At 46.7% G+C, this 25,984-nt stretch overlaps 1 protein-coding gene across 1 annotated transcript in view; it reads right to left on the reverse strand.

Moving 5' to 3' along the window:
- Positions 1-818: 818 nt before the first annotated feature.
- LOC140128974 (uncharacterized) overlaps positions 819-25,984 on the reverse strand; it is a 69,417-nt gene continuing 44,251 nt past the window's right edge. Inside the window, exons 8-10 of the mRNA XM_072150647.1 lie at positions 3,936-4,001; positions 3,076-3,221; positions 819-948 (exon numbers count right to left, since the gene is read on the reverse strand). Coding sequence (XP_072006748.1) covers positions 3,099-3,221; positions 3,936-4,001 — 189 coding nt within the window. The 3' untranslated portion in view covers positions 819-948; positions 3,076-3,098. The remainder of the gene's footprint in view (positions 949-3,075; positions 3,222-3,935; positions 4,002-25,984) is intronic.

A 25,984-nucleotide genomic window follows, 5' to 3' on the forward strand; every position in this document is an offset into this window, starting at 1 on the left:
ACAATGCTTAATCTGCTCTGAATGGCGCAGCTTCCCTTGATGCCCTGGCGTGTGCCCATACAGCAGGTCACCACCACATATGGGGTATAGTTATACTCAGGATAAATTGGGTAACAAACTTTGTGGAGCGTTTTGGTATTTTATCGACAGAGAATTTGTCCATTTTTATGAAAAACACATTCATTTCGCCAAAAAAATTTTCTAAATTGCACACAATATTGTTTTATCCTCTGTAAAACAATTAAAGGGTTAACAAACTTCATGAAAGTTGTGTGTAGTTTCTATAATGGGGTAATTTATGGGGTTTTACTTTTATTTAGACCTCCTCAAGTGACTTGAAACCTGAGCAGGTCCATCAATAGCAGGATTTAGCGTTTTTTATGAAAATGTGAAAAATTGCACCTAAAGTTCAAAGCCCCAAAACATCCTACAATAATAAGAATATGCATAAAAAATCATGTCCGCATAAACCAGACAAGAAAGTAGAAAAAGTAGAACATTTTGAATTTCAAAAATCGAGAATTTTTCCAAATTTTTTTATAAATAAACGCAAAACTTACCACCAACATTTTTCAACTAATATGAAGTACAAAGTGTCACAAGAAAACTATTTTTAAAATCTCTTGGATATGTGAAAACCTTCCAAACTTATAACCACTTATAGTGACACATGTCAGATTTGAAAAAATGGGCCTTGTCAGGAAGGTGAAAATTGTCTTTGGCATTAAGGGGTTAAAAGGAATTTAAAAAGCAGAAAAATGACCATAACATAACAGTCACTTCAATAAACAGTCAAAGCCGTGTGCAGTTCTAGCCGTCTATTTTATTAGTTTTTGTGATTAGAGAAAGTTATTAATTTTGGTAAAGAAGAAAAAAAATCATCTGGAAATTATAGGACTTATTCTTTACTTCACTTCTTTTTCTTGGTGAAGAAAATTACAGAAGTGCCTGAAATAGAAAGATATTTTCACTTTATTTTCCTGAATGTCAATGGACATTGTAGCAAATACAAAATGTGCCAGAATCAAGGTGCAATTTTCATGAAAAACCTGGCGGCATGTGCCTTACATCAAATATGTTGTTTACTAACACTTCTGACTTCTTGTCTTCCCTGCGATCATTAAAAAGGGGCATGATAAACCTAAAAGTGAGTTTAACCCCTTAACGACTTGGCCTTTTTTAGTTTTTTCACTTCCATTTTTCACTCACCAACTTCAAAAATCTATAACTTTTTTATTTTTCCACATAAAGAGCTGTGTTATGGCTTATTTTCTGCGTAACAAATTGCACTTCATAGTGACGGTATTTAATATTCTATGGCGCGTACTGGGAAGCGGGAAAAAATTCCAAATGCAGTGAAAATGGTGAAAAACCACATTTGTGACGTTTTCTTGTGGGCTTGGATTTTACAGCTTTCACTCTGCGTCCCAAATGACATGTCTACTTTATTCTTTGGGTCGGTATGATCACGTGGATACCAAATTTGTTTAGGTTTTATAATGTTTTTATACATTTAAAAAAATTAAAACCTCCTGTACAAAATTTTTTTTTTTTATTTTTTCTGGGGCCAATAACTTTTTCATACTTTGGTGTACGGAGCTGTGGATAGTGTCATTTTTTGTGAATTCTGATGGCGTTTTCATTACTATAATTTTTGGGACTGTGAGACCTTTTGATCACTTTTTATAAATTTTTTTATATTTTTCAAAATGGCAAAAAAATGCCATTTTCGACTATGGACGCTATTTTCCGTTACGGGGTTAAACGTAGTGAAAAAACATTATCATATTTTGATAGATCGGGCATTTTTGGACGCGGCGATACCTAATGTGTTTATGATTTTTATTGTTTATTTATTTTTATATCAGTTCTTGGGAAAGGGGGGTGATTAGAATTTTTAGGTTTTTTTATTATAATTTTTTTTTAAACTTTTTTTTTATTTTTACTTTTACTATTTTTCAGACTCCCTAGGGTACTCTAACCCTAGGTAGTCTGATCAATCCCATCATATACTGCCATACTACAGTATGGCAGTATATGTGGATTTTACTCCCCATGCATTACAATGTGCAATTAGCACATTGTAATGCATGGGTTAAAACGAAGTATTCGGAACACCCAAGGTTACCATGGCGACGGATCGCCGCTCCCCATGACGTCATCGGGGAGCAGCGATCCACGACAAGATGGCAGCGCCCATGCGGCGCCATCTCTTTGAAGCCGCAAGCAGCATTGCCGGCGGCGATCGAGGTGAAAACACCCGCGATCGGTGCTAGCACCGATCGCGGGTGTTACCGGTAAGCCCTTGCTGCAATATGCAGCAAAGACTTACTGGCTATGGAGAGGGCTTGGCCTCTAGTACTAGTACGGCGCGCGTCGGGAAGGGGTTAAGGTGTGACCAACCCACCAACCCTTTTTCTTTGGGGGGCAGGGACCAAGCCCACTAATAAATGAAGAAATCGTTTAAGAACTAGCAAATCATCCACTGATGTATCATCCAGCATCAGCCAGTGTAATAAATCTGCTACATTGTAAAGCTGCCAAATCTAAGGGTTTTATTTATTGACTAAATTTGCAGGTTACTGACACATTCTGGGTGTTTCTCCTCCCTGTGCTCAATGAAAAAAGGTGCATGGTCTACCTAAAAATGAGTTTAAAGGAAACCTTCCACCATCTACCATCATATAAGTTCTTATCACTGTCCTACACAGCGGCACTCAATGCACACGTGGACCAGTGAAGGTATCTTAGGAATCTTGGGTATCTTTGTGGAGGCTATGGAGGGCAGTGTATATGCAGTGCAGATGATGTTCATTTCCATTTAAGCGGTGACCAACTCACCATCAACAACATCATCATCATTTATCATCCAGCATCAGGCACTGTAATAAATCTGGAATATTTTAAAGCCGTCAAATCTAAGGGTTTTATCTATTGAGTCAATATTGTAAATGGCAGACACCAAACAATTACTTTAAATTGACTGAACTGTACATTTAATATACGGTAATAGTCATGTCCATGCTTTAGTATATGTATGTAGTATATGCATATGTGGAAAAGGAAAAACTTTACCTGTATTCAAAGGAATTGATAAATCAAGCCTGAAGAAGTCCACCACCGCTCCCACCAAGAGCGCCAAGAATACCACAATTGCCCTCAGTAACACCGCCAACCAGTGAACCTGTCACCGCACCAAGAATTGGACCGAGGAAGTTGGTCTGTATAATAAAAAAGAAAAAAAGGAAACATGAATAACATTTCTACTTTTCAAGTACAGGTAGTCCCCGGGTTACGTACAAGATAGGGTCCGGAGGTTTGTTCTTAAGTTGAATTTGTATGTAAGTTGAAGCTGTATATTTTATAATTGTAGATCCAGACAAAACAAAATTTGGCCCCAGTGACAATTGGAGTTTAAACATTTTTTGCTGTAATGAGACCAAGGATTATCAATAAAGCTTCATTACAGATATCTTACAGCTGATTATTGCAATATGGGACTATAGTAAAGCATCCAGAGAGCTTCACCAGAGGTCAGAGGGGTCTGTCTGTAACTATGGGTTGTCTGTAAGTCGGGTGTCCTTAAGTAGGGGACCGCCTGTATAAGAATACAACCATGAAGACTACTTTGGTAAATCATCTATGAAATGTGTTCATCTTTATCACCAAGGAAGTTTGCAGTCAGTTTTATGGAATATTTCTGCCCTCAGTACACTGAGGATAAGATAATGCTTCAATGAATGTCTAATGTTTCTGCATTTATAGTAATTATCTATACTTGGGATTGTATCATTTACAAATCTACCAACACTTTCACAGCTACTTGCAGTTATCCAACTCCTGACTGCAGAAATCATCCTCCATAAAGCACATGTGCACATATATTTTACATCATGAAGAATATGTAATAGAGTTATCATACAGTATTTACTTACGAGATTTGGTAGCAGTCCATTAAATATGCCAATAAAATTAAGACCTTCGGAAGCAGCAATCTTGTGCTGGAAAATAATCAAGAAGAGCACTTCAAATATATATTTTTTTGGAGGCTAATTAATTTTATATATTCACTATTGTCACCATTCTCCACCACTTGGGCTGGCCTATCTATCTATCTATCTATCTATCTATCTATCTATCTATCTATTATTATATCAACCAATTAATACACACACTGACATACTCTATGATGATATGAACCAAACCCATCTCATTCTCATACCCATATGTACCGTGTTAATACGGGTAGCACGTGCCCTGATTCACTTTAATCGATAATATGATCATCCATTTGAATGGCCATATTTCCCACCATATTGTTTCAGATCCATTGATCGTCTGGGTTTCTATAGAGAGGGGAGAGTGAGGAGCTCTCACATCCCCTCCCTCATGCACCCGGCCGTATGCTAAGCCCTAGCCTAAAGAGGGCTATACAGATACCAGATTATATGTTTACATACAAAATAGGTAAGACATCACTTTATGGGGTCCTCACAATTTTTAATAGCTGTCAAGTATTTTTTTTATTTTTAATTAGAAAATCTGTTGGAGCAGCTCACAAGGATCCCATCCCAGCCTTTATCTAGTTATTTCATACATTATTCATTGTAAAATCATCTATTCTTTATCATATAAATGAGGCTGGTCACATGGTCAGAGGCAGTGATGTCACCCCTGTTCCCCCTCCCCTCTCCTCCCCCTGCTCATGTCTGTGTGTAATGTATAGTAAAGCATGGCTAGTGTGTGCTGCATCTGCTGACATGCTGCATCCTCCTAATACACAGGTGAGAGACACAGACATCAGCTACACATGAATCTGACATGTTCTGCTGTAACATGGCTGCAGCCTGGAGCTGCTGTATCTCTCCTATGCACACACAGGCTGCAGGGGGCGCCAGCACCAGGAAGCACATCATTATACAGCCTCATATCATTACACAGGCTGTCAGTCATGCACTGGGGGTGTGGTTGTGCCTCCCACTCATGAATAGAGTGGACAGCTTGAATATGCTAATGCTTCATTGGACATTTCACAGGTCATTTGCATACAGCTTTAGGACCTCATTGCTTAGGTTTACAGGCATGTAGAGGGACAATGAAGGGATAGAGGCAATGCTCTCTAATGGCAGTTTATGAAAATATATTTAGTTTAGGGGGGTTATTTTGCATGACGGGTTCTCTTTAAGGACCCATGGTGATTGCACCTTAAGGACCTTGCAAGATTTTGAAAATCTGGAGTATGTGGATACTTTATGGAATAACTCTGCAACAGTTTAACATATCCAAGTCATTCTGGTGGGGTCTTTTTTTGTAACATGTTGATTTATCATTTAGTGATAACATTAAATTCATATGATTTATTCTTAATTTTTAAAACTTGCAAAAATTGGCAATTTTTGGTTAAAAATGCAATTTTCTCCTATAATTAATCACAATGGGGCAGATTTACTTACCCGGTCCGTTCGCGATCCAGCGGCGCATTCTCTGCGGTGGATTCGGGTCCGGCCGGGATTCACTAAGGTAGTTCCTCCAACGTCCACCAGGTGGCGCTGCTGCGGCGAAAAAAGCATCGTTCCGTACTGGAATTCACCGAGCCGGACCAAGTGAAGGTAAGCGCGTCCCAAGCAACACTTTTTTTGTTTTAAATGCGGCGTTTTTTCCGAATCCGTCAGGTTTCCGCTCGGCCACGCCCCCGATTTCCGTCGCGTAATGCCATCGCCAATGCGCCAAAATCCGATCGCGTGCGCAAAAATCCTGGGGCATTACAGGGAAAATCGGCGCCCTTAGTAAATGACCCCCAATATGTCACATGTAGTAAAGGAAACTGAGAAAATGGTCTTCAAATTGTATTTCACTGTTCCTTCTGTGACGAAAAATGCCCCCAACATGGCCATTATCTGCAGGGCCTACAATGGAAGGAGCGCATTTTAGCTCACATTTGGGACAGTTTTTTTTGCTCAAAATAAAGAGAATGACCAAAATGGCTCCGAGATTTAATATTTTAGTGTCTTCCATGTTGAAAAATGCACTCAACATGGCCATTATCTGCTTTTTGGACAATTGGCAGGGCCTACAATGGAAGGAGCGCATTTTAGCTTTTCTGGCTACAATTCAGGCTGCAACCAATTCTAGACCCTATCCACCATTAGAAGAGAAATGTGGCAATGAAGATTACAGAAATCCCCCAGAAGTGATCCCATTTTGGAGACTACACCCTTTTTGGTCCATATATATGGGATTATCATGTATTTAGACCTTACCACTTTTTTTCAGAATTAATGCAAAGCAAATATGAAAATTAAAAATGTTGATTATTTTCAGCGATATCTCACATTTGACCAAAATGGATCACAGATTTAATATTTTAGTGGCTTCCATGATGAAAAATGCACTCAACATGGCCATTATCTGCTTTTTGGACAATTGGCAGGGCCTACAATGGAAGGAGCGTATTTTAGCTTTTCTGGCCACAATTCAGGCTGCAATGAATTACAGGTCCCATCTTCCTGGCAGAGGAATTGAGCAAGTGAATTATAGAATCCCTTCAGAAGTCACATCAGTGTGGAAACCTTATATTCCCAACCTAGTTACTTTTGTGAGTTTTGAGTATGGAAATGGAACCCAATTTTTACAATCCGCATAACATTCATCTAGAGGTATAATGAGAATTTTAATTTTGAAGTGGCCAATAAATGTGAAGTGTGGGCACGGCATAAATGTGGACATTTCTGAATGACTAAATTAAAAAAATTTATATTCTAGTGAGGTATGGTATTTGTGGAAACATGGTTGGTCATGGCATGTCATGCACTGATAACCAGTGTCCTTCCTAATCCCATTTTTATAGCAGACACGGCTAGAGATGAGCGAGCACTAAAATGCTTGGGTGCTCGTTATTCAAGACAAACTTTTCCCGATGCTCGAGTGCTCGTCTCGAATAACGAGCCCCAGTGAATTCAATGGGAGACTCAAGCATTTTTCAAGGGGACCAAGGGTCTGCACAGGGAAGCTTGGCCAAACACCTGGGAACCTCAGAAAAGGATGGAAACACCACGGAAATGGACAGGAAACAGCAGGGGCAGCATGCATGGATGCCTCTGAGGCTGCTTAAACGCACCATTATGCCAAAATAATGGGCAACAGCATGGCCATGACAGAGTGACAGAATGAAGCTAGATAGCATCTAAAACATCCAATAATTCACCCTGACACTATAGGGGACGGCATGCAGAGGTAGCGGCAGCAGCGGCAGGCTAGAGAGTGGCATGGCGACATGCCCTAAATGGACTCAGGCTTCAAAGCAATTTAAAAAAATCCTTTTGGCGAGGATAACGTATAGCACTGTATGTATCAGTATTTTGCCTGGTTAAGGTGACAGAGAGGAACCAAAGGAGGTGAGCAAGAAGCGCTGAAATGATTTCCTATGTGAACAAAAGGTTGACGGTATATTTAGTCGATAACACAGCATGGTGGTGACATAGTGACCAAGTACCATAACGTATCTGGTGAAACACCCGAAAAATGAGCCTGACACAGATCGTTTGATAAGGGGACGACATGTGGAGGCAGCCATGGAGACGACTTCCATGATTAAGAGCAACAGTATGGGGCATCCATATTGCGCTGCTATGATTGCAACTTCAGGTCTCCAGCATGGCGGCGACAGATGGGCCGAGTTCCACTATGTATCTGGTGAAACACCTGACACAGCTCGTTTGATAAGGGGATGATGTGCTGCATCTCCTCTCGCGCTCCAGCGTCTGGGGTATAGACAGTTGAAAGTTGCGCATGGAGACATTGGTGGACGCTGTGAAGGATCGTGGAGGCGAAATGGACAGGAAACAGCAGGGGCAGTATGCATGGATGCCTCTGAGGCTGCCTAATCTTGGGATGGAGCTGGCGGTCCGCTGCCAGACGAGCTTTCGCCTGTCCAAGCCCCTGTCTCTCGGCTACTCCCCACCCAAAATGGGCCTGGGGGCCAGAAGCGCTTACTTTGAAAAAATTATAATTTTCAAAGCAGGGGGTGGCTACAAACAGCACTTCTAAGAACCTTTTGTATAAGATCAAGTGTAGTACTGTTCTTATAAGTAATTGGCTTGGTTATGGTGAGTGAGGGGAATGTAAACAGATGCGCAAGAAGCGCTGAAATAATATCGGTAAATGATAAAAGTTTGGCAGTATATTTTGTGGATAACACAGCAGGGTGGCGACAAAGTTAACAAGTTTGATGTGTAAGCCATGAAAACAACCCAAAATTCTGCCTGACAAAGCTCGTTTGCTAAGGGGACGATGTATGGAGGCAGCTATATGGACGACTTTTGGAGGCAGCTATGGAGATGATGTGTGGAGGTAGCAATGGAGACAACGTGTTGAGGCAACTAAAAAGACGACGTGTGGAGGCTGCTATGGAGACAATTAAATTTGGATAGTGCCTGTATGTGGCTGTCCAAAAAAGTTTTCAAACCAGAGGACCGGTTAGGTGGCCCTCCAGAAAAATTAAATACATAGAGTACTATAGCTAGAGCCAGTTGACCCTGGCAAAAAATAGCCAGTTTCCTCTGCTTTAGTGTACAAAGAGGAGGAGAAGGAGGAAAATGAGGAGGAGGAGTGCATACATTATTCAGGTTGAGCTTCTTTCACCTGGTAGAGAATGGAAATCCTGAGAAATCCAGGCTTTATTCATCTTGATAAGCATCAGCCTGTCAGCGCTGTCAGTCTACAGGCGTGTACGCTTATCGGTGATGATGCCACCTGCACTGAAAACCCGCTCAGACAACACGCTAGCGGCAGGGCAGGCAAGAACCTCCAAGGCGTACAGTTCGTGCCACATGTCCAGCTTAGGCATAGGAGGCATAGTAGGCCTGAGAGACCTGGACCGAGGTAGGCCCCGCCGAGGGTCAGACTCGGTCCCAGCCTCCATCAAGTTAACCCAATGTGCCATCAGCGACACATAGTGGCCCTGCCCGGCAGCACTCGTCCACGTGTCCGTGGTCAGGTGGACCTTGTCAGAAGGTAGCCCTAAGAAGGCCTGTTGGGTTCTTGTATGGCTAGTTTCTAACCTACACTGACAGCACACAACAGCATTTTGTGGTGTGCCTGTGACTTTAAGTTTTGAAAAAAAAAAAAAATCGGCAGACTGTGCCTAATTCAATCAAACCCCTAATAAATTGTCCCACTTAGGTGTTTGAGATGGATATGTGTGTCACTAAGAGCTAAATAGAATGTTCGCAAGTCTCCCAGCAAATTCCTCACAATATGGTACTAGCTGCACTACTAGTGCCAGCAAGCCCAGCCACAAGCAAAGAAAAAAAAATATTCTAGCCATAACAAGGGCTGTTGGGTTCTTGTAGAATCACTCCTGCCTAACAGTAAGCTAATATAACAGCCTAACGCTATCCCTGCAGCAGCAGCAGCTCTCTCCCTAACGGAATCCAGACATAGAATGATGCGAGCAGTGCGGGCAGGGGCTAGTCTATTCCAGGGTCACGTGATCAGGCCAGCCAACCACTGCAATCGACGTGTAAGTGTACCATGTCATGCTGGGTGGAGTGCAGAGTCTCCTGGCTTGTGATTGGCTCTGTTTCTGGCCGCCAAAGATCAAAACGGCGGGAGATGCCATTTTTTTGAGCTGGCGAAATATTCGTCCGAGCAACGAGCAGTTTCGAGTACGCTAATGCTCGAACGAGCATCAAGCTCGGACGAGTATGTTCGCTCATCTCTAGACACGGCATCTTTTTTGAGGACGGGCCTTTTTTGCAGTTAGTGGGACTTGGGATGGTAAGTGCTGTCCTGCAACTATCCTGCTGGCATCACTTGATGTTGTAGCCCTTGCTTCGCTACCCTGGTCTCCGAAAATTTTATTTTTTATTACTTTTTCCTGGTAGTCCAGGTAAGATCCCTGGTGGCCGGTCTTTTTGTAAATGAAGAATTAATTGTACAGGGCCATTTGCACCAGATTAATAGCCAGTTTCTTGTACCAGACCTTGGACTTCCTAACTGTGCTGTAGGGCTGCAGCATGGAGATCTACCCCTCCCATGTTCTTATTATATTGCTGTATGCAGAGAGGTTTTGAAGTGGTGGCATTTCTCCCACGGACAGGAACAGGGCTGCTCTCATTAGCATGAATGGGGGTTAGCACATGCACATCCTTTTTATCTCTGTATTTTACCAGCAATAAATGATCATTGCAAAGAGCTTTGCATTCCCCGGCTTTTAATTTAAAATTGACCAGTGCCTTTGGAAGGCCTTTTTGCGTCCTCCTGATGGTGCCACAAGCCACAGTTTTTTTTTGGAAAAGGTCTCTAAACAGGGGCACACTTGTATAAAAATTATCAACAAACAAGTGATACCCCATGTCCAAGGTGAATTAGGTCCCAAACTATTCGGCCGCTAACATTAAGGTTGGGGGGACATTCAGGAGGGTTAATTTTTGAATCTTTTCCCTCGTATACCCGAAAATGGTGGGTAAAGCCACTGTTGCTTTCGCAGACTTTATAAACTTTCATGCCGTATTTGGCTCTTTTGCTTGGGAGATATTGGGGCAGATTTACTTACCTGGCCCATTCGCAATCCAGCGGCGCGTTCTCTGCGCTGGATCGGATCCGCCCGGGATTCATTAAGGTAGTTCCTCTGCCGTCCACCAGGTGGCGCTGCTGCGCTGAAAAGCATCGGAAAGTGCTGGAGTTCACCGAGCCGGACTGATTGAAGGTAAGTGCAAGCTTCGTGACAGACTTTTTTTTTAAATGCTGCGTTTTTTTCTGAATCCGTCGGGTTTTCGTTCGGCCACGCCCCCTGATTTACGTCGCGTGCATGTCAGCGCCGATGCGCCACAATCCGATCGCGTGCGCCAAAGTCCCGGGGCAATTCAGGGGAAATCGGCTCAAATCGGAAATATTCGGGTAACACGTCGGGAAAACGCGAATCGGGCCCTTAGTACATGACCCCCATTGTCTGAATTTTAATCTCCCCTTGAGAAACACCAAGGATTCCGGCATATATACCTCTGCAAATTTTTAATTAAAATGCTTCACGAGAGGCCTAATTTTAAATAGCCGATTATAGCTGGGGTCACTTGCTGGGGGACATAATGAGTTGTCACTGTAATGAATGAAGCGTCCCGATACATAGGGGTGTCGTACAATTCATCGGTTGACCAGCATGATCTGATTGTTGGCTTTTTTACAAGGCCCATATTCAAAAGAAGGCCCCAAAATATCAGCATTTCTGCCTGGTCAACTGGCTTCCACATGTTATCACGAACATAAAGTGATTCAGGGTGTGTAGCCAAAAATTGAGCGGCGTACACATTTGTTTGTTGGACTATTAAATTTATTAAATCTTCTGAAAAGAAGAACTTTAAAAAATCTGCCTCATAATAACCTGTGGTGTCTATCTTAACGCCGGGCACAGAAACAAAATCTGGAAATTGTGGGGCATATGATTCTGCGGACATCCAGTCTGGGTCATTACTGCTAGTACTTGGCTGACTTTCGTTCAGCCTGGAGCGCCTTGCAACAGACTCATCGCTGTCACTAGATGACGATGAAGGAACGAAAAGTTCATCATTAGAGATGAGCGAGCACTAAAATGCTCGGGTACTCGTTATTCGAGACGAACTTTTCCCGATGCTCGAGTGCTCGTCTCGAATAACGAGCCCCATTCAAGTCAATGGGAGACTCGAGCATTTTTCAAGGGGACCAAGGCTCTGCACAGGGAAGCTTGGCCAAACACCTGGGAACCTCAGAAAAGGATGGAAACACCACGGAAATGGACAGGAAACAGCAGGGGCAGCATGCATGGATGCCTCTGAGGCTGCTTAATCGCACTATTATGCCAAAACTATGGGCAACAGCATGGCCATGACAGAGTGACAGAATGAAGCTAGATAGCATGTAAAACATCCAATAATTGACCCTGACACTATAGGGGACGGCATGCAGAGGCAGCGGCAGCAGGCTAGAGAGTGTCATGGCGACATACCCTAAATGGACTCAGGCTTCAAACCAATGGGTGGCAGAGAGGAACCAAAGGAGGTGAGCAAGAAGCGCTCAAATAATATCGGTACATGATAAAAGTTTGCCAGTATATTTTGTGGATTACACAGCAGGGTGGCGACAAAGTTAACATGGAAGCCATGAAAACAACCCAAAATTCTGCCTGACACAGCTCGTTTGATAAGGGGACCATGTATGGAGGCAGTGAACTAGTAGTAGATTAAAGGTGCTGCAGTTAAAACTATGTTAGTTGGATCTTGGCATGGAGCTGGCGCTCCGCTGCCAGGCAAGCTTTCGCCGATCCAAGCCCCTGTCTCTAGGCTACTCCCCAAACAGCACTTCTAAGAACCTTTTGTATAAGATCAAGTGTAGTAGCGTTCTTATAAGTTTGGGATATGGCAGGTGAGGGGAATGTAAACAGATGCGCAAGAAGCGCATGATGCGCATGGAGCTGGCGCTCCGCTGCCAGGTGAGCTTTCGCCAATCCAAGCCCCTGTCTCTAGGCTACTCCCCAAACAGCACTTCTAAGAACCTTTTGTATAAGATCAAGTGTAGTAGCGTTCTTATAAGTTTAGGATATGGCGGGTGAGGGGAATGTAAACAGATGCGCAAGAAGCGCTGAAATAATATCGGTAAATGATAAAAGTTTGCAAGTATATTTTGTGGATTACACAGCAGGGTGGCGACAAAGTTAACAAGTTTGATGTGGAATGCCCTGTAATAGCTCTTGGGCGGTGTGCCTTTTATCGCCTAGGCTCAGCAGTTTGAGCACCGCCTGCTGTCGCTTAGCGACGGCACTGCTGCTGTGCCTAGAGCTACCGACTGATGGCGCCATGGCCACGGATGGTAATTCGGAGGAGGAGGAGGTGGAGGAGGGGTGGGAGGAGGAGGAGGTATACTAGACCTTTGAGACCTGGACCGAGGTAGGCCCCGCAATTCTCTGCGTCGGCAGTATATGACCAGCCCCAGGGTCAGACTCGGTCCCAGCCTGCACCAAGTTAAGTGTAGTAGCGTTCTTATAAGTTTGGGATATGGCGGGTGAGGGGAATGTAAACAGATGCACAAGAAGCGCATGATGCGCATGGAGCTGGCGCTCCGCTGCCAGGTGAGCTTTCGCCAATCCAAGCCCCTGTCTCTAGGCTACTCCCCAAACAGCACTTCTAAGAACCTTTTGTATAAGATCAAGTGTAGTAGCGTTCTTATAAGTTTAGGATATGCCGGGTGAGGGGAATGTAAACAGATGCGCAAGAAGCGCTGAAATAATATTGGTAAATGATAAAAGTTTGCCAGTATATTTTGTGGATAACACAGCAGGGTGGCGACAAAGTTAACAACTTTGATGTGGAATCCATGAAAACAACCCAAATTTCTGCCTGACACACCTCGTTTGGAGGTAGCAATGGAGACAACGTGTGGAGGCTGCTATGGAGACAATTTAATTTGGATAGTGCCTGTATGTGGCAGTCCAAAAAAGTTTTCAAACCAGAGGAGCAGGTAGGTGGCCCTCCAGAAAAATGAAATAGATTGAGTGCCTGTATGTGGCAGTCCAAAAAAGTTTTCAAACTAGAGGAGCGGGTAGGTGGCCCTCCAGAAAAATGAAATAGATTGAGTGCCTGTATGTGGCAGTCCAAAAAAGTTTTCAAACCAGAGGAGCAGGTAGGTGGCCCTCCAGTAAAATGGAATAGATTGAGTGCCTGTATGTGGCAGTCCAAAAAAGTTTTCAAACCAGAGGAGCGGGTAGGTGGCCCTCCAGAAAAATTGAATAGATTGAGTGCCTGTATGTGGCAGTCCAAAAAAGTTTTCAAACCAGAGGAGCAGGTAGGTGGCCCTCCAGTAAAATGGAATAGATTGAGTGCCTGTATGTGGCAGTCCAAAAAAGTTTTCAAACCAGAGGAGCAGGTAGGTGGCCCTCCAGTAAAATGAAATAGATTGAGTGCCTGTATGTGGCAGTCCAAAAAAGTTTTCAAACCAGAGGAGCGGGTAGGTGGCCCTCCAGAAAAATTGAATAGATTGAGTGCCTGTATGTGGCAGTCCAAAAAACTTTTCAAACCAGAGGAGCAGGTAGGTGGCCCTCCAGTAAAATGGAATAGATTAAGTGCCTGTATGTGGCAGTCAAAAAAAGTTTTCAAACCAGAGGAGCAGGTAGGTGGCCCTCCAGAAAAATGGAATAGATTGAGTGCCTGTATGTGGCACTCCCAAAAATTTTTTAAAACAGAGGACCAGTCGTGCCACATGTCCAGCTTTGAAACCCAGTAGTTGTAGGGAGCTGTGTGATCATTTAGGACAATGGTATGGTCAGCTACGTACTCCCTCACCATCTTTCTGTAAAGATCAGCCCTACTCTGCCGAGACTGGGGACAGGTGACAGTGTCTTGCTGGGGTGACATAAAGCTGGCAAAAGCCTTGTAAAGCGTACCCTTGCCAGTGCTGGACAAGCTGCCTGCTTGCCTACTCTCCCTCGCTACTTGTCAGGGATGAGAGTGGAAATATTTTGCTTGTACCGTGGGTCCAGGAGAGTGAACACCCAGTAATCGGTGCTGGAATAAATTCTTTGAACGCGAGGGTCACGGGATAGGCAGCCTAGCATGAAATCTGCCATATGCGCCAGAGTACCAACGCGTAAGAATTCACTCCCCTCACTGGCCTGACTGTCCATTTCCTCCTCCTCCAACTCCTCCAACTCCTCTTCTTCTGCCCATACACGCTGAACAGTGAAGGACTCAACAATGGTCCCCTCTTGTGTCTCGCCAACATTCTCCTCCTCTTCCTCCTCATCCTCCTCCACCTCCACCTCCTCCGATATGCGCTGAGAAACAGACCTAAGGGTGCTTTGGCTATCAACAAGGGAATCTTCTTCCCCCGTCTCTTGTGACGAGCGCAAAGCTTCCGACTTCATGCTGATCAGAGAGTTTTTCAACAGGCCAAGCAGCGGGATGGTGAGGCTGATGATGGCGGCATCGCCACTGACCATCTGTGTTGACTCCTCAAAGTTACTCAGCACCTGACAGATATCAGACATCCACGTCCACTCCTCATTGTAGACTTGAGGAAGCTGACTGACCTGACTACCAGTTCTGGTGGAAGTTGACATCTGGCAGTCTACAATCGCTCGGCGCTGCTGGTGAACTCTGGATAACATGGTCAGTGTTGAATTCCACCTCGTGGGCACGTCGCACAACAGTCGGTGAGCGGGCAGTTGGAGGCGGCGCTGCGCTGCCCTGAGAGTGGCAGCATCTGTGCTGGACTTCCTGAAATGCGCACAGATGCGGCGCACCTTCGTGAGCAAATCAGACAGATTGGGGTATGTCTTGAGGAAACGCTGAACTATCAGATTTAACACATGGGCCAGGCATGGCACATGTGTCAGTCTGCCGAGTTGCAGAGCCGCCACCAGGTTACGGCCGTTGTCACACACAACCATGCCTGGCTTCAGGTTCAGTGGTGCCAGCCACAGATCAGTCTGCGCCGTGATGCCCTGTAATAGCTCTTGGGCGGTGTGCCTTTTATCGCCTAGGCTCAGCAGTTTGAGCACCGCCTGCTGTCGCTTAGCGACGGCACTGCTGCTGTGCCTAGAGCTACCGACTGATGGCGCCATGCCCACGGATGGTAATTCGGAGGAGGAGGAGGTGGAGGAGGGGTGGGAGGAGGAGGAGGCATAGTAGGCTTGAAACACCTGGACCGAGGTAGGCCCCGCAATCCTCGGCGTCGGCAGTATATGACCAGCCGCAGGGTCAGACTCGGTCCCAGCCTCCACCAAGTTAACCCAATGTGCCGTCAGCGATATATAGTGGCCCTGCCCGGCAGCACTCGTCCACGTGTCCGTGGTCAGGTGGACCTTGTCAGAAACGGCATTGGTCAGGGCACGGATGATGTTGTCTGACACGTGCTGGTGCAGGGCTGGGACGGCACATCGGGAAAAGTAGTGGCGGCTGGGGACCGAATACCGAGGGGCGGCCGCCGCCATGAGGTTGCGAAAGGCCTCGGTCTCTACTAGCCTATAGGGCAGCATCTCCAGGCTAAGCAATCTGGAGATGTGGACATTAAGGGCTTGGGCGTGCGGGTGGGTTGCACTATATTTGCGTTTCCGCTCCAGCGTCTGGGGTATGGAGAGCTGAACGCTGGTGGATGCTGTGGAGGATTGTGGAGGCGACGATGGGGTTTTTGTGGCAGGGTCCTGGGCAGGGGGCTGACTATCAGCTGACACAGGGGAAGGAGCAGTGGTGTGCACGGGCGGAGGTGAACAGGCTTGTTGCCACTGAGTGGGGTGTTTAGCATTCATATGCCTGCGCATACTGGTGGTAGTTAAGCTAGTAGTGGTGGAACCCCTGCTGAGCCTGGTTTGGCAAATGTTGCACACCGCAGTCCGTCGGTCATCCGGTGTTTCCTTAAAGAACCTCCAGACTTCTGAAAATCTAGCCCTCGCCGCAAGAGCCCTCGCCACGGGAGCATCACTAGTTGACACATTTGGCGCTGATGCACCAGCTCTGGCCCTGCCTCTCCGTCTGGCCCCACCACTGCCTCTTCCAACCTGTTCTGGTCGAGGACTCTCCTCTGTCTCAGAAGCACTGTGTTCACCCGGCCTATCAACCCAGCTTGGGTCTGTCACCTCATCATCCTCCGATCCCTCAGTCTGCTCCCCCCTCGGACTTCCTGCCCTGACAACAACTTCCCCACTGTCTGACAACCGTGTCTCCTCATCGTCGGACACCTCTTTACACACTTCTTCCACTACGTCAAGAAGGTCATCATCACCCACAGAATGCGACTGGTGGAAAACCTGGGCATCGGAAAATTGCTCAGCAGCAACCGGACAAGTGGTTTGTGAGTGTGGGAAGGGTCCAGAAAACAGTTCCTCAGAGTATGCCGGTTCAAATGGCAAATTTTCCTGGGAGGGGGCAGACTGGGGGGGAGGAGGCTGAGGTGCAGGAGCTGGAGGAGTGCCGATTTCGGTGACATGGGTGGACTGCGTGGAAGACTGACTGGTGGACAAATTGCTCGAAGCATTGTCGGCAATCCACGACATCACCTGTTCGCACTGTTCTGGCCTCAACAGTGCTCTACCACGAGTCCCAGTAACTTCAGACATGAACCTAGGGAGTGTAGCTCTGCGGCGTTCCCCTGCTCCCTCATAAGCAGGTGGTGTCTCACCCCGCCCAGGACCACGGCCTCTGACCCCTGCAGTAGTTGGACGCCCACGTCCCCGCCCTCGTCCTCTACCCCTAGCCCTCGGGTTAAACATTTTGAAAATGAGAGTTATAACTTTAATTTTTTTTTAACTTTTTTTTGTGTTTTTTTGTTTTTTTTTGTGTTTTTTAGTTTTTAAAACCAAACGATGCTATCCTATTGCTATGGCTATTTTCTAGCCAAGTATGAAAGCACACTACTACTACGGTCTTTGCAATGGATATGTGCGTCACTAAGCGCAAAACACAGCGGTCGCAAGTCTCACTACAAATTGCTCACAATTTGCTAGTAGATGCACTGCAGCAAGTACAGCCACCAGCAGATCAACCAGAAATCAAATATATATAACGCTACTGTAGGCGTAAGTAAGCCGTTTGGATTCTCCTATGGCTATTTTCTAGCCAAGTATGAAAGCACACAGTTGCAGAGCCGCCACTATGCAAGATGAGATGACACTGAGTTATTAAAAAAATAAACGTAAAATAAAAAGTAAATGGCAGACTGTGCCTAATTGAAATCAAACCCCTAATAAATTTTCCCACTTTGGTGTTTGAGGTGGATATGTGTGCCACTAAGAGCTAAACACAACGGTAGCAAGTCCCCCTGCAAATTCCTCACAATATGGTACTAGCTGCAAATAAAAAAAAAAAAGTATAACGTTATTGTAGCCCTAAGAAGGGCTGTTGGGTTCTTGGAGAATCACTCCTGCCTAACAGTAAGCTAATAGAACACCCTAACGCTTTCCCTGACCAGCAGCAGCTCTCTCCCTAGCGGCATCCAGACACAGAATGATCCGAGCAGCGCGGGCTGCGGCTAGTCTATCCCAGGGTCACCTGATCTGGCCAGCCAACCACTGCTATCGACGTGTAAGGGTACCACGTCATGCTGGGTGGAGTGCAGAGTCTCCTGGCTTGTGATTGGCTCTGTTTCTGGCCGCCAAAAAGCAAAACGGCGGGAGCTGCCATTTTCTCGAGCGGGCAAAGTATTCGTCATCACTATTCATCATCAATTTCACTTGCGGTATCTGTGTCTGAACAGATCATAGCATAGGCTTCCTCTGCAGTAAACATCCGCTGAGCCCTTCTCTGAGACATATTCACAAAGTGTATATCTATACCTAGAACTACAACTGTATTATTATATTTTATTTTTTATTTTTTTTTAGATTTTTTTTCTTTTTTTTTCGAACCCCCAAATCCCAACTAGGACTACCTAAGTTCTAATGCTAAATCCTTTTTTTTTGTAAAGTTTTTTTTTTGTAGCCTTTTTTTCTTTTAGGTAACAAACAAGAACTAGTAACTAGAAATGGGCGAATTTGTTAAAATTCGTTTCGTCCCGGTTCGCTGAATTTTTCGAAAAAATTCGATTCGACCCGAATCTAATCAAAACGAATCACGTTAAAAAACAGGCATTACCTGGCTGCAGAGAGCCTGTAGGGTGTTGTAGAACGTTGTGCCATGCTTAAATATGCATAGGGAGCGTGGTTTGGTCTTCAAGCAATGCTGTGTTTTAGTATGACACGCACATGACAGCCGTGGCTCATAGAATCGCGTCACTCTTCACTTCCATGTGCACTTACATAGGCCAACTTCCCCAAATAAGCTAAGCGGGGACGCAGCCTGACAAGGTAACGTCTGTGCCAGCTCGAAAGGACTGAATTGAGGGCCAAGATCCAACTATAACATCAAAGAGTGCACTCTTTTTACACTGAGTGGCACAATGATATAGTGCAGTGATGGCGAACCTTTTAGAGACCGAGTGCCCAAACTACAACCAAGTCCCGCTTATTTATCACAGAGTGCCAACACAGAAATTTAATTTGTGATTTATACTCCCTGTTCTGTCACAGCTTTCATTCATATCAGCACCCTGAGGACACCAATTAAGCAGAAGCTAGAAGAAATTTGGATGATCATTGTAGCTTCCCTCCAGGGTCCCATAAACAGGAAGAATTGTCAGGGCCGGAATAGGAGCTACATAATGATCATCCAGATCTGTCCGCACCTTCCCACCCCTCCAGTAGTGCCAGGGAGTGCTGTCACTTTAAAATAGCTCTGTGCACAGCAAGTCCTGGGCTGTCTGGGACTGCAGGAAGATACCTGGAGTCATCTCTGGTGCCCGTGCCATAGGTTCGCCACCACTGATATAGTGTGAAGGTGGCCTCAGAAGCAGCAAGAGCGGCAGAGTGGCACAATGATATAGTGTGAAGGTGGCATCAAAAGCAGCAGCAGCAGGAACCCACAGAGTGGCACAATGATATAGTGTGAAGGTGGCATCAGTAGCAGCAGCAGCAGGAGGAGACCACAGAGTGGCACAATGATATAGTGTGTTGGTGGCATCAGAAGCAGCAGGAGCCCGCAGAGTGGCACAATGATATAGTGTGAAGGTGGCATCAGTAGCAGCAGCATGAGCCCGCAGAGTGGCACAATGATATAGTGTGAAGGTGGCATCAGAAGCCGCAAGAGTGGCAGAGTGGCACAATGATATAGTGTATTGGTGGCATCAAAAGCAGCAGGAGCCCGCAGAGTGGCACAATGATATAGTGTGAAGGCGTCATGAGTAGCAGCAGGAGCCCGCAGAGTGGCACAATGATATAGTGTGAAGGTGGTATCAGTAGCAGCAGGAGCCCGCAGAGTGGCACAATGATATAGTGTGAAGGTGGCATCAGAAGCAGCAAGAGCGTCAGAGTGGCACAATGATATAGTGTGTTGGTGGCATCAAAAGCAGCAGCAGCAGGAGCCCTCGGAGTGGCACAATGATATAGTGTGAAGGTGGCATCAGTAGCAGCAGCAGCAGGAGGAGCCCACAGAGTGGCACAATGATATAGTGTGTTGGTGGCATCAGAAGCAGCAGGAGCCCGCAGAGTGGCACAATGATATAGTGTGAAGGTGGCATCAGTAGCAGCAGGAGCCCGCAGAGTGGCACAATGATATAGTGTGAAGGTGGCATCAGAAGCAGTAGGAGCCCGCAGAATGGCACAATTATATAGTGTGTTGGTGACATCAAAAGCAGCAGCAGCACGAGCCCGCAGAGTGGCAAAATGATATAGTGTGTTGGTGGCATAAGAAGCAGCAGGAGCCTGCAGAGTGGCACAATGATATAGTGTGAAGGTGGCATCAGAAGCAGCAGGAGCCCGCAGAGTGGCACAATGATATAGTGTGAAGGTGGCATCAGTAGCAGCCGCAGCAGGAGGAGCCCACAGAGTGGCACAATGATATAGTGTGTTGGTGGAATCAGAAGCAGCACGAGCTCGCAGAGTGGCACAATGATATAGTGTGAAGGCGGCATCAGAAGCAAAAGCAGGAGCCCGCAGAGTGGCACAATGATATAGTGTGAAGGTGGCATCAGTAGCAGCAGGAGCCCGCAGAGTGGCACAATGATATAGTGTGAAGGTGGCATCAGTAGCAGAAGCAGCAGGAGCCCACAGAGTGGCACAATGATATAGTGTGTTGGTGGCATAAGAAGCAGCAGGAGCCTGCAGAGTGGCACAATGATATAGTGTGAAGGTGGCATCAGTAGCAGCAGCAGGAGCCCGCAGAATGGCACAATGATATAGTGTGTTGGTGGCATCAGAAGCAGCAGGAGCCCGCAGAGTGGCACAATGATATAGTGTGAAGGTGGCATCAGAAACAGCAGCAGCAGGAGCCCGCAGAGTGGCACAATGATATAGTGTGAAGGTGGCATCAGAAGCAGCAGCAGGAGCCCGCAGAGTGGCACAATGATATAGTGTGAAGGTGGCATCAGTAGCAGCAGGAGGAGCCCACAGAGTGGCACAATGATATAGTGTGTTGGTGGCATCAGAAGCAGCACGAGCCAGCAGAGTGGCACAATGATATAGTGTGAAGGTGGCATCAGAAGCAGCAGCAAGAGCCCGCAGAGTGGCACAATGATATAGTGTGAAGGCGGCATCAGTAGCAGCAGGAGCCCGCAGAGTGGCACAATGATATAGTGTGAAGGTGGCATCTGTAGCATCAGCAGCAGGGGGAGCCCACAGAGTGGCACAATGATATAGTGTGTTGGTGGCATAAGAAGCAGCAGGAGCCTGCAGAGTGGCACAATGATATAGTGTGAAGGTGGCATCTGTAGCAGCAGCAGCAGGAGGAGCCCACAGAGTGGCACAATGATATAGTGTGTTGGTGGCATAAGAAACAGCAGGAGCCTGCAGAGTGGCACAAAGCTAATAGAACACCCTAACGCTTTCCCTGACCAGCAGCAGCTCTCTCCCTAGCGGCATCCAGACACAGAATGATCCGAGCAGCGCGGGCTGCGGCTAGTCTATCCCAGGGTCACCTGATCTGGCCAGCCAACCACTGCTATCGACGTGTAAGGGTACCACGTCATGCTGGGTGGAGTGCAGAGTCTCCTGGCTTGTGATTGGCTCTGTTTCTGGCCGCCAAAAAGCAAAACGGCGGGAGCTGCCATTTTCTCGAGCGGGCAAAGTATTCGTCATCACTATTCATCATCAATTTCACTTGCGGTATCTGTGTCTGAACAGATCATAGCATAGGCTTCCTCTGCAGTAAACATCCGCTGAGCCCTTCTCTGAGACATATTCACAAAGTGTATATCTATACCTAGAACTACAACTGTATTATTATATTTTATTTTTTATTTTTTTTTAGATTTTTTTTATTTTTTTTTCGAACCCCCAAATCCCAACTAGGACTACCTAAGTTCTAATGCTAAATCCTTTTTTTTTGTAAAGTTTTTTTTTGTAGCCTTTTTTTCTTTTAGGTAACAAACAAGAACTAGTAACTAGAAATGGGCGAATTTGTTAAAATTCGTTTCGTCCCGGTTCGCTGAATTTTTCGAAAAAATTCGATTCGACCCGAATCTAATCAAAACGAATCACGTTAAAAAACAGGCATTACCTGGCTGCAGAGAGCCTGTAGGGTGTTGTAGAACGTTGTGCCATGCTTAAATATGCATAGGGAGCGTGGTTTGGTCTTCAAGCAATGCTGTGTTTTAGTATGACACGCACATGACAGCCGTGGCTCATAGAATCGCGTCACTCTTCACTTCCATGTGCACTTACATAGGCCAACTTCCCCAAATAAGCTAAGCGGGGACGCAGCCTGACAAGGTAACGTCTGTGCCAGCTCGAAAGGACTGAATTGAGGGCCAAGATCCCACTATAACATCAAAGAGTGCACTCTTTTTACACTGAGTGGCACAATGATATAGTGCAGTGATGGCGAACCTTTTAGAGACCGAGTGCCCAAACTACAACCAAGTCCCGCTTATTTATCACAGAGTGCCAACACAGAAATTTAATTTGTGATTTATACTCCCTGTTCTGTTACAGCTTTCATTCATATCAGCACCCTGAGGACACCAATTAAGCAGAAGCTAGAAGAAATTTGGATGATCATTGTAGCTTCCCTCCAGGGTCCCATAAACAGGAAGAATTGTCAGGGCCGGAATAGGAGCTACATAATGATCATCCAGATCTGTCCGCACCTTCCCACCCCTCCAGTAGTGCCAGGGAGTGCTGTCACTTTAAAATAGCTCTGTGCACAGCAAGTCCTGGGCTGTCTGGGACTGCAGGAAGATACCTGGAGTCATCTCTGGTGATGGCCTGAGTGCCCACAGAAAGGGCTCTGAGTGCCACCTCTGGCACCCGTGCCATAGGTTCGCCACCACTGATATAGTGTGAAGGTGGCCTCAGAAGCAGCAAGAGCGGCAGAGTGGCACAATGATATAGTGTGAAGGTGGCATCAAAAGCAGCAGCAGCAGGAACCCACAGAGTGGCACAATGATATAGTGTGAAGGTGGCATCTGTAGCAGCAGCAGCAGGAGGAGACCACAGAGTGGCACAATGATATAGTGTGTTGGTGGCATCAGAAGCAGCAGGAGCCCGCAGAGTGGCACAATGATATAGTGTGAAGGTGGCATCAGTAGCAGCAGCAGGAGCCCGCAGAGTGGCACAATGATATAGTGTGAAGGTGGCATCAGAAGCCGCAAGAGTGGCAGAGTGGCACAATGATATAGTGTATTGGTGGCATCAAAAGCAGCAGGAGCCCGCAGAGTGGCACAATGATATAGTGTGAAGGCGTCATGAGTAGCAGCAGGAGCCCGCAGAGTGGCACAATGATATAGTGTGAAGGTGGCATCAGTAGCAGCAGGAGCCCGCAGAGTGGCACAATGATATAGTGTGAAGGTGGCATCAGAAGCAGCAAGAGCGTCAGAGTGGCACAATGATATAGTGTGTTGGTGACATCAAAAGCAGCAGCAGCAGGAGCCCGCAGAGTGGCACAATGATATAGTGTGAAGGTGGCATCAGTAGCAGCAGCAGCAGGAGGAGCCCACAGAGTGGCACAATGATATAGTGTGTTGGTGGCATCAGAAGCAGCAGGAGCCCGCAGAGTGGCACAATGATATAGTGTGAAGGTGGCATCAGTAGCAGCAGGAGCCCGCAGAGTGGCACAATGATATAGTGTGAAGGTGGCATCAGAAGCAGTAGGAGCCCGCAGAATGGCACAATGATATAGTGTGTTGGTGACATCAAAAGCAGCAGCAGCACGAGCCCGCAGAGTGGCACAATGATATAGTGTGTTGGTGGCATAAGAAGCAGCAGGAGCCTGCAGAGTGGCACAATGATATAGTGTGAAGGTGGCATCAGAAGCAGCAGGAGCCCGCAGAGTGGCACAATGATATAGTGTGAAGGTGGCATCAGTAGCAGCCGCAGCAGGAGGAGCCCACAGAGTGGCACAATGATATAGTGTGTTGGTGGAATCAGAAGCAGCACGAGCTCGCAGAGTGGCACAATGATATAGTGTGAAGGCGGCATCAGAAGCAAAAGCAGGAGCCCGCAGAGTGGCACAATGATATAGTGTGAAGGTGGCATCAGTAGCAGCAGGAGCCCGCTGAGTGGCACAATGATATAGTGTGAAGGTGGCATCAGTAGCAGAAGCAGCAGGAGCCCACAGAGTGGCACAATGATATAGTGTGTGGGTGGCATACGAAGCAGCAGGAGCCTGCAGAGTGGCACAATGATATAGTGTGAAGGTGGCATCAGTAGCAGCAGCAGGAGCCCGCAGAATGGCACAATGATATAGTGTGTTGGTGGCATCAGAAGCAGCAGGAGCCCGCAGAGTGGCACAATGATATAGTGTGAAGGTGGCATCAGAAACAGCAGCAGCAGGAGCCCGCAGAGTGGCACAATGATATAGTGTGAAGGTGGCATTAGAAGCAGCAGCAGGAGCCCGCAGAGTGGCACAATGATATAGTGTGAAGGTGGCATCAGTAGCAGCAGGAGGAGCCCACAGAGTGGCACAATGATATAGTGTGTTGGTGGCATCAGAAGCAGCACGAGCCAGCAGAGTGGCACAATGATATAGTGTGAAGGTGGCATCAGAAGCAGCAGCAAGAGCCCGCAGAGTGGCACAATGATATAGTGTGAAGGCGGCATCAGTAGCAGCAGGAGCCCGCAGAGTGGCACAATGATATAGTGTGAAGGTGGCATCTGTAGCAGCAGCAGCAGGAGGAGCCCACAGAGTGGCACAATGATATAGTGTGTTGGTGGCATAAGAAGCAGCAGGAGCCTGCAGAGTGGCACAATGATATAGTGTGAAGGTGGCATCAGTAGCAGCAGGAGCCCGCGGAGTGGCACAATGATATAGTGTGAAGGTGGCATCTGTAGCATCAGCAGCAGGGGGAGCCCACAGAGTGGCACAATGATATAGTGTGTTGGTGGCATAAGAAGCAGCAGGAGCCTGCAGAGTGGCACAATGATATAGTGTGAAGGTGGCATCTGTAGCAGCAGCAGCAGGAGGAGCCCACAGAGTGGCACAATGATATAGTGTGTTGGTGGCATAAGAAGCAGCAGGAGCCTGCAGAGTGGCACAATGATATAGTGTGAAGGTGGCATCAGTAGCAGCAGGAGCCCGCGGAGTGGCACAATGATATAGTGTGAAGGTGGCATCTGTAGCATCAGCAGCAGGGGGAGCCCACAGAGTGGCACAATGATATAGTGTGTTGGTGGCATAAGAAGCAGCAGGAGCCTGCAGAGTGGCACAATGATATAGTGTGAAGGTGGCATCAGTAGCAGCAGGAGCCCGCGGAGTGGCACAATGATATAGTGTGAAGGTGGCATCTGTAGCATCAGCAGCAGGGGGAGCCCACAGAGTGGCACAATGATATAGTGTGTTGGTGGCATAAGAAGCAGCAGGAGCCTGCAGAGTGGCACAATGATATAGTGTGAAGGTGGCATCTGTAGCAGCAGCAGCAGGAGGAGCCCACAGAGTGGCACAATGATATAGTGTGTTGGTGGCATAAGAAGCAGCAGGAGCCTGCAGAGTGGCACAATGATATAGTGTGAAGGTGGCATCAGTAGCAGCAGCAGGAGCCCGCAGAATGGCACAATGATATAGTATGTTGGTGGCATCAGAAGCAGCAGGAGCCCGCAGAGTGGCACAATGATATAGTGTGAAGGTGGCATCAGAAACAGCAGCAGCAGAAGCCCGCAGAGTGGCACAATGATATAGTGTGAAGGTGGCATCAGAAGCAGCAGCAGGAGCCCGCAGAGTGGCACAATGATATAGTGTGAAGGTGGCATCAGTAGCAGCAGGGGGAGCCCACAGAGTGGCACAATGATATAGTGTGTTGGTGGCATCAGAAGCAGCACGAGCCAGCAGAGTGGCACAATGATATAGTGTGAAGGTGGCATCAGAAGCAGCAGCAAGAGCCCGCAGAGTGGCACAATGATATAGTGTGAAGGCGGCATCAGAAGCAGCAGCAGGAGCCTGCAGAGTGGCACAATGATATAGTGTGAAGGTGGCATCAGTAGCAGCAGGAGCCCGCAGAG

This window comes from Engystomops pustulosus, chromosome 4 (assembly GCF_040894005.1).
Source record: "Engystomops pustulosus chromosome 4, aEngPut4.maternal, whole genome shotgun sequence".
NCBI classification, from domain to species: Eukaryota; Metazoa; Chordata; class Amphibia; order Anura; family Leptodactylidae; genus Engystomops; species Engystomops pustulosus.